The 9,175-nt window shown below is 37.2% G+C and overlaps 1 protein-coding gene across 1 annotated transcript in view; it reads right to left on the bottom strand.

Annotated features, from left to right (window-relative positions):
* SCEL (sciellin) overlaps window positions 1-9,175 on the bottom strand; it is a 96,568-nt gene that overhangs the window by 76,505 nt on the left and 10,888 nt on the right. The window contains exons 5-8 of the mRNA XM_008053881.2: window positions 7,404-7,472; window positions 6,784-6,822; window positions 5,461-5,541; window positions 3,570-3,635 (exon numbers count right to left, since the gene is read on the bottom strand). Of these exons, the coding sequence (XP_008052072.1) occupies window positions 3,570-3,635; window positions 5,461-5,541; window positions 6,784-6,822; window positions 7,404-7,472 (255 nt within the window). The remainder of the gene's footprint in view (window positions 1-3,569; window positions 3,636-5,460; window positions 5,542-6,783; window positions 6,823-7,403; window positions 7,473-9,175) is intronic.

Below are 9,175 nucleotides of genomic sequence, written 5' to 3'. Positions count from 1 at the left end.
GGTTCAACATTCATAAAACCATAAATGTAATTAAATACATCAACAGATGTCAAAACAAAAACCACATGATTATATCATTAGATGCAGAAAAAGCTTTTGATAAAATCCAGCACCCCTTCTTGATAAAAACCCTCGAACATCTAGGCATGCAGGGAACATACCTCAAAATAGGAAATGCCATCTATGAGAAACCCACAGCCAGCATACTCCTAAATAGACAAAAATCGGAACCATTTCCCCTGAAAACTGGAACAAGACAAGGATGCCCACTCTCACCCCTCCTGTTCAACATAGTATTGGAAGTCCTAGCTCAAGCAATCAGAGAAGAGAAGGCAATCAGCAGTATCCAAATAGGAAAAGAGGAAGTCAAGTTATCTTTCTTTGCAGACAATATGATTGTGTACCTTGTAAACCCAAGAGAATCTGTCAAAAACCTCCTTACACTGACAAAGGACTTTGGCAAAATCTTAGGCTACAAAATAAATGTGCAAAAGACAATTGCATTTCTTTACACCAATAATAAACAAACAGAAACCCAAATAAAAACCACACTTCCATACACAATAGCCACAAAAAAATGAAATACCTTGGCATCTTCCTAACCAGAGACATGAAAGACCTTTACAATGAAAACTACAAAACACTGCTGAAAGAAATCAAAGATGATACAAACAAGTGGAAAAATATCCCATGCTCATGGATTGGAAGAATCAACATTGTGAAGATGTCCATCTTAGCTAAGGCAATCTACAGATTTAATGCAATACCATCAAATTACCAGCAACATTCTTCTCAGACCTAGAAAAAACAACACAGGAATTCATATGGAAACACAAACGTCCAAGAATAGCCAGAACAATCTTCAGCAAAAAAAAAAAAAAAAAAAACAAAGCAGATGGTATCACATTACCAGACTTCAAACTTTACTATAAAGCCACAATCATCAAAACAGCTTGGTATTGATATAGGAACAGGCATATAGATCAATGGAATAGAATTGAGATTCAAGAAGCAAAACCTCAATTTCTCAGCCAACTCATCTTTGACAAATCCTCCACCACCTACCACTGGGGAGAGGAGAACCTGTTCAGTAAATGGTGCTGGGAAAACTGGCTGACCACATGCAGAAGATTGAAACAGGACCCCTATCTATCCCCATACACAAAAATTAACTCCAAATGGATGAGACCTAAATGTAAAACCTCAAACCATAAGAAGCTTAGGAAATGAACGACATACCCTCATGGAAATTGGAACTGCATCCAATTCCTGAACAAAACGCAAAACCCACAGGCCATAAGAGATAAGATAGACAAGTGGGACCTCATTAAACTGACAAGCTTCTGCAAAGCCAAAGAAACCATCAAAAGAGCAGGGAGACAGCCTACAGACTGGGAAAAAGTATTTGCCAACCCAGGTCTGACAAAAGCTGAACGTCTTGGATCTACAAGGAACTCAAATGTGCTGAAAAGAAAAAAAACAAACAACTTCATTATAAAATGGGCAAAGATATGAACAGACACTTCTCAAAGGAAGACATCCGAGCAGCCAACAGACACATAAAGAAATGTTCAACCTCACTAATCATCAGCGAGATGCAAATCAAAACCACACTGAAATACCACCTAACTCCAGTCAGAATGGCAATTATCAATAACTCGAAAAATAACAGTTGCTGGAGAGGGTGTGGCAAAAAGGGAACACTTCTATATTGTTGGTGGGAGTGTAAACTAGTACAACCTCTGTGGAAAGCAGTGTGGTGATTCCTAAAAGCTCTAAATATCAACCTCCCATATGACCTCACAATCCCCCTACTGGGAATATATCCTGAAGAACTCAAATCACTCTATAAAAAAGATAACTGCACACGTATATTTATCGCAGCATTGTTCACAATAGCAAGAACCTGGAAGCAACCATGCTGTCCATCAAAAGAGGACTGGTTTAAAAAAATGTGGCACATATACACAATGGAATACTTTGCAGCCATAGAAAAAGAACAAAATCATGAATTTCATAGCAACCTGTATGGAACTAGAGTCTATAATACTGAGTGACCTCTCACAGAAACAACGATCCGAGTATCACATATTCTCATTCATATATTGGACCTTGAACATCCAATGTAATACTGTAAGAAAATGACTGACAGTAGTGGGAAACTATGGGAGGTGGAGGGAGATGGGATTAACAGTAGTAAATATCTGCCTGGGGACAGGGAAACACCTCTTATCAACAAGGGTGCCTGAACGAAATGTATTTTTTGTTTTGTTTTGTTTTTGGGTTTTTTTTGAGTTGGAGTCTCACTTTGTCACCCGGACTGGAGTGTAGTGGCCGCTGGGCTCCGGCAATCCTTCTGCCTCAGCCTTCCAAGTAGCCGGAATTACAGGCATGCGCTACCACAACCAGCTGATTTTTTGGTTTATTGTAGAGATGAGGTCTCGCTGCTATATTTGTATACCTAACCCTTAACTGTACCCCACAATATCATAATAAAAAATATTGATTATAAAAATAAATAAATAAATAAAGGCTACTGTGTAGGCTCCATGTTTTGTTCACTGATACATCTCAAGATCCTAGACTATCTGACACACAATAGTGTTTATTAAATATTTATTGCTATTGTTTGCATTCCTAGCATGGAAATTGTAGAACAAAATGTCCACCACATGATCTATAATTTAGTATTAACTATTGTTTTAAAAAAATAAAAGTAGAAAGCACTCATTTGTCACCTAATGTTTACAAGGAATTTGCCACATACATCCCCCATCCAATCCTCTGGGTTCCACCCAGCCTAGAAGCATCTAGGCAGCAGAAACCCACATGGAAGTCCCTGCCTGGTGCTTGACTCTGTTCTCTCCTTCTGACCTTGTTAAGGGTTAACTTGTGCTCCCTCCCCAAATTCATATGTTGAAGTTCTAACCTTACTTGCAATTCCTGAGAATGGGACCTCACTTGGAAATAGGGTCATTGCAGATGTAATTAGTTCACTTAGGATGAGGTCATACTAAAGCAGGATGGATCCTAATCCAATATGATTGATGGCTTTATAAGAAATGGAAATTTGGACTCAAACATGTGCACAAGGAAGAGGCTACATGAAGATGAAAGCAGAGATCGGGATGATGCTTATATAAACTAGGTGATGTCAGTGATTGCCAGGAAACCACCAGAAGTTAGGGGGAAGCATGGATCAGACTCTCTGTCTCATAGCCCTCAGAAGGGACCAACCCTGCTGACATCTGAATCTTAAAATTTTAGCCTCCAGAACTATGTCAATAAATGTATCCTGTTTAAGCCACTCACTTTGTGATACTTGTTATATTATAACAACCCTAACAAACTAATACAACCAACTACTTATTGTTCATAGGTTGTCAGGTGTCATATCAGGGGCACTTGTAACTTTGACCTCATGCCCTTGAGCCCTGTCTTGTTCAGAGCTGAGAGTTCACAAGATTGCCTCCAATGTATCCCAAAGCATCCACAATTATACATTGTCAATGTCTGACACATTCTTCATCTTAGTGGCATAGCAATTCCAGTTGATATTTTCCCCTTACCTTCTGCTGGTTTCTCTGCTTGGGGAGGTCTTATAACCTGGAGGGGGTGGTGGGAACCAGGATTGTCTGTGAAGAAATGATACAGGAATAAACATGATGTTTGAAAGGCTGATCCCATTCACACGACTGAAAAAAATTTGACAGTTAAAAGGACAATGAGGTTATACAATGCCTTGGAAATAAAATGAACACTATTTTATAAATGAAATGGGTTGTAACTATTCTATATTCTAGGTTGCCTGCTTTTCCAAGTAAACTTCTCATTTACTTTGGCACTAAATAAAGTGGACATTTCTTTCAAAAGAAATCAAAAAGCAAATCTGGAAAATACATAATAGGTTCATGAATATTTATCATGTTCATGTATTTTTATGCATATCTGAATTGTTTCATAACAGAGATAATAACAATCTTACGCATATATATATATAGGTTTAAAACTGTTAAATGAAAACTCTGACAAGTAAGGATATTGAAAATATAAGTGAACACCACAGCAACACTAACCTCAATTTTAACCTCAATTAAAAAGATATCCTCACATCATTAGGACATTTTTACTTAGTAGCAATAGGTAAGGGCTCTGTCAAAAAGACTAAGATATGAACCAAAACAAAGATGTTCAGAGGAGATTAATAAAACTAGAGAAGGGAAGCCTGGGATAAGAAGGACAGAAGAACAAACTTTGAATTCTTGAAGTAGATCTATTCTCTGAGGCACCACAAGATTGACCTTAGCCCAGTTGGGAGTCAATCAAGACAGATTCTAGCTCAACGTTAGTAATAGAGGCTACCCCAGAGAGTAAGCCACAGGTGTGCCACAATATAGTGAGAGACTTATCGCTGGCTTTAGTAGTCCTGAATTAAGCCTAATCTGACACAGAAAAGATTATTATACTAGGTAGAAGATTGAATTCACTCACTTTAATTTCTCTTGCAACCTTAGGAATCTGTTTTTAAAAGACAAGGGGTCAAAGGGATGTGAAATTTGAGCTCAAGGGGAAGGTGAACAACATTTTCTGAGATTCTGCAGATACAACCAGAACCTTGACTATAGGAAAAATAGAATAGGTCATTTTTCTCCAGGAGAAGGACTACAATAGCACCATGCAAAGTTAGCCAGTCCATCAACAAACATTTTGAGCACCTACCCTATACCAGGCATGGATCTAAATGCAGGCAAAGAATATAAAAAAATTTAAAAGTGCTGATGCTTATGAATGCTTGTTTTCTATTTGCATCATAATCACCAACACTCTCTTCTCTTTCACATGCAAAAATCTCTTGCACCAGCATGCTCTGTTTCATGAAGAACATTTGACCACCTGGGTCCAACTACTCTCTGTGTCTACAAGACACAAGGACTCAGCACAAGCAGAATGTGGGAGACCGTACAGGGGAGGTGAGAGGAGGAGTCTATAATCACTCAAACACAGATGGATGTTTCCAGAGGGGGCTTTTGACTCTGTCCTTGGAAGCAGGGTCGGTTCAATCTAGGGATGCAGGTGGGTTTCAGGAGCATGGCAGCATGTGGCATTCATTATTCTTCAGGGTGACAGAAATGGCAGGACTCTATAAAATATTTTACCCAAAGTAGCCTGCCATTTAACATCTAAGCTCTGTTGTTAAAAGCATTACCTGGAAATCCAGGACCCTAAAGGAACTGGAGAGAGGACCATGTGTTTGAAAAGGAGATTTTAAAAGAACTGATTGAAAAGAACTGAAGTATGGGAATAGCAAAATGTAGGTGCTGGATCCCAGGAAGGAGAGGAGGAAGCTTGTGAATGCTGCCTGGGATGCGTTTGGTGTATGAATGATTTGGTTCAGAAATGTGTAAAGAACAGTCCTTTATAGGATATCAGCAAGAGGAAGATATAAAGAGCCCCTCATACCTCTTTTTCTTTACAGGAGTAGTAGCAGAGGTGGACACGGTGGAGTTGAAGGAGTTTGTACTCAATAACCCGCCAGGTTGCCTGCTTAATGACAAGAACACAAATCACCACATTCCTCAAACTTTTTCATTCTACTTCCCTTTTGAGGGTCTTATAATCTACTCATATTCCTGTCTGCTCTCTATTTATCACAAAATGTTTCATCTTAGGATGGAAAAACAACAGCAACAAAAATTCCTCCTTAGTTTACCAATTTATTAATTGTTAGGTCTCATATAACTAGCTAAAATGGAAGGAACTGAATGAAGAAGTCATTCATAAAATGACATTGTCTGAAATTCAGACCAATCCATTTTGGTGTATGCAAGGGATTCATGTTTTTTAATCCTGTGATTATATTATGACTAGCAGAATTACATTTCTTTTTTTTGCATTAAAAGATTAGTTTAAGAAAAACTTTAAAACCATACCATTTTGAGTCTGCTTTTAGGATTTACTGATACATGCAGATTCTAAAAAAATGAAAGTGATCCAGCCCTGTTCCAAGCACTGAGAGAGATGGTCCAGTGTGAGAATTATTTTACACATTAAAAAAAATTAAAACACTAATTAAGTTTAAAAATGTATCTGATTTGGGTTACTTATAACTAACCACCAGTACTAAATTCCAGGAAAAATGTATTTTGTCTAAATGGATTGCTAATTGTTATGGGAGTGGGGGAGGGGAGAAAAAGAAAAAAGCTCTGGAAAAAAATCAAAGTCTAGATTTTAATTTTATTTTTCAAGTCAGAGTCTTACTTTATCACCCAGGATGGCACACTCACAGCTACTGCAGCCTTGATCTGCTGGGCTCAGGCAATCCTTCCACCTCAGCCTTTCAAGTAGCTGGAACTACAAGCACACACCACTATGCCTTGCTAATTTTTTGATTTATTGTAGAGACGAGGTCTTGCCAAGTTGCCCGGGCTGGTCTCGAATCCCTGAGCTCAGGCAATCCTCTTGCCTCTGCCTCTCAAAGTGCTGGGATTACAGATGTGAGCCACTGTGCCCACTTAAAAAAGTTCAGATTTTAAAAGAAGCAGAAAAAATGATGACCTAAGCTTTGTGTTTGGTTAGAGCAATGGTTATCAAATTTTTCCTGCACAATTCAGATAGTAAATATTTGAACATTTGCAGACTATTTCAGTATCTTCCCTCCACAACTCAACTCTACCAAAGCAGTAGGAATATAGCTGTGTTTCAATATAACTGTGGCCTGAGGGTGGTATACTCTGGTTTTCCTTGAACACATACAAAGAAATACACAATTAGAAAAGTACATACGACTTTGTTGCTTCTGGTGATCTAAATGTGGACATGCTCCTGGAAAGAGAGAGGAAAAAACAGGCAAAGTTTGAGGAGCAACAGAGAATGAATACTTGCATCTATTGCAATTGTTCAAGTATTAAGAGTTAGATATTATTTGAAAGAAAGAAAAAGAAACCATTAGTGTTTGAAAAAAATTAATATGATGATTTTATAATTTTAAAAAATCTCTTGGACCAGGTTTCAAGAAAAATAGTTTTTCTTTGGAAAATTCAGTATCTCTTAAGCCCCATGTTTTTATTTGTTGGGTTTAGTAATCTTTTTTAATAATAAGAATGTAAAATTTTTATTTTAGTGTATTTCATAATTTTGTCAACAAGACACCTTAAATAGAAATATTAATGTGGTAAGAATAATGACCTGAAGCAATAAGCCTTCTTGATTTTTAAGCCAGACAAGATTTTATTCTGGCCATGCGCAGGAATAAAGGTTTTTACTTTGGAATTTTTGTGTTAAAAAATACAGAGAATAAGAATATGCAGAAAGATATTAAGTAGGAGTGAAGAATGTAAGTAAATAAGCAACACTCAGAAAAATGTTATACTTGAGCCTTTCCCAAAGTTAGTAGATACTGTTACCTATTGGTTAGTCGTTTATCCAAGGTATTGGCCTTATATGTTTTAGCAGCATCATTTCTGTCTGAGATCCTTTGTAAAGAAACAAGACAAATGTCTAGATAAACATTGAGATTCTTCAACTCCTTTCAGACTTCTTTCATGCTAGAATAACTTGACAGCATAGCCTTTCTTTAGTGAAGATAACTATTTTTCAAGCATTACATTTTAGGAAATTTTACAGTAAGAAAAGGAATTTATGACAAAATCTACTTATGAGGTTATTTTTGATCTTGTTTGAAATTTTAAAAGCATCATGCCTTTTGCCTGTTTGACTTTCCAACTCATTGAGATTTTAACCCATTAGCTATTTTCACATTCATATTGTTTAGTCATATATCTAGTCAATGACAATACTGCCTATGTCGGTAAAAGATACCAATGGAATACTTAAGTATTTTTCAAGTGTTTTGCAGCACAGGCAATATTATGTGTTTGCCGAACTTAGTTTCTTTTCTTCCTGAGCACACTAGAGGACTACATTTCCCAGCCTGCATTGCAGTTAAGTTGAGACCATGCAATTGAGTTCTAAAGGATGTGAACAGAAATGTTATTTACTACTTCCAGATCCCTCATAAGACCTCCTGCATAATCGACTGTGCTCTTTCTTCCCCTTATACTACATTGTGGTGCCCAGGGTTTGAAGAGGATAGCATTAAAACATCGAAAGAACTTAGGTTACTCTACCTTGACAGTTTAGTTTACTTTGACTAATATATTTAGTTAACAGATCCTAATGGCCACAGGAGGTTTTATTCTCCCTAATCTCATAGATCTAAAAAAGATATGCTTGTCTACCCCTTGAGTCAGAAAACACAAATAAGGGAGGTCCTCATTCCATGCCAATGGTGGGGTCATATGGCTTCAGCCCCTGTTTCTTTCTTCCTTGTCTCACACCTGATAGGAAGGTTCCTCTTAAGACCTAGGCTGTCATCTGGAGCATTCTGAAGGCTTGCATAAAAGTAGAATGCAGCACAGTTAGGTTCAGGGAAACAAAACATCAACATGATTCTTCTGTTGATCCTACACTATAGATCCATCTACTATAAATTTCCTTAAACTTTGACTTTTATCATCAACTTCAAGACATAACTTTATATAAACCATTCTGGCTAAGCTGGACACCTACTTTGCCTCTCTCCAAAAAAAAAAAAAAATCATGTGTGAGGGAACAAAATATGTCATCATTGTCATAAGTTAAAGATAATTTCAATTTCTAGATGTCATTTTGATTTGTGGAACTAAAACATTTGGGTAATAATTCTAATACATTAAATTTCTAAGTCAACTCCAACAAGTTTCTGTTTATGCTACATAACACCACAAACTACTAACTCTTAAATGCTAAAAGAAAGGATAAATAACTCATTGTAACAGTACAGAGCTCCATATTCTCCACAGACTGTTCCCAATACAGGCAGAAACTTACAGAATCCTAGAATTCACATACAAAAAAACTCATGTCTAAGTTGATCACCAGGTCAAAGACTAGAATCATATCCCCTACACTGACTAAAACCTCTGAAGCTCGGAGATGTTTAGATTTCAAGGGATGTGCAGTAAATCACTGTGAATACCACAAGTGAGATGTCAGATAATGAGAAATCTTAAATCTTGAACATTCCTGGGAAATTCTACTCAATCTTTATAGCTATCCATAAGATATTTGTATAAGATAAAGATAAGCCGGGCTCGGTGGCTCAGCCTGTAATCCCGCGCCTTTGGGAGGCTGAGGT

Source organism: Carlito syrichta, unplaced genomic scaffold (genome assembly GCF_000164805.1).
Source record: "Carlito syrichta isolate Samal-C Ts95f unplaced genomic scaffold, Tarsius_syrichta-2.0.1 Scaffold288798, whole genome shotgun sequence".
NCBI classification, from domain to species: Eukaryota; Metazoa; Chordata; class Mammalia; order Primates; family Tarsiidae; genus Carlito; species Carlito syrichta.
Note: the sequence above shows the minus strand (reverse complement) of the source record. Positions and strands in the feature narration are given on the sequence as shown.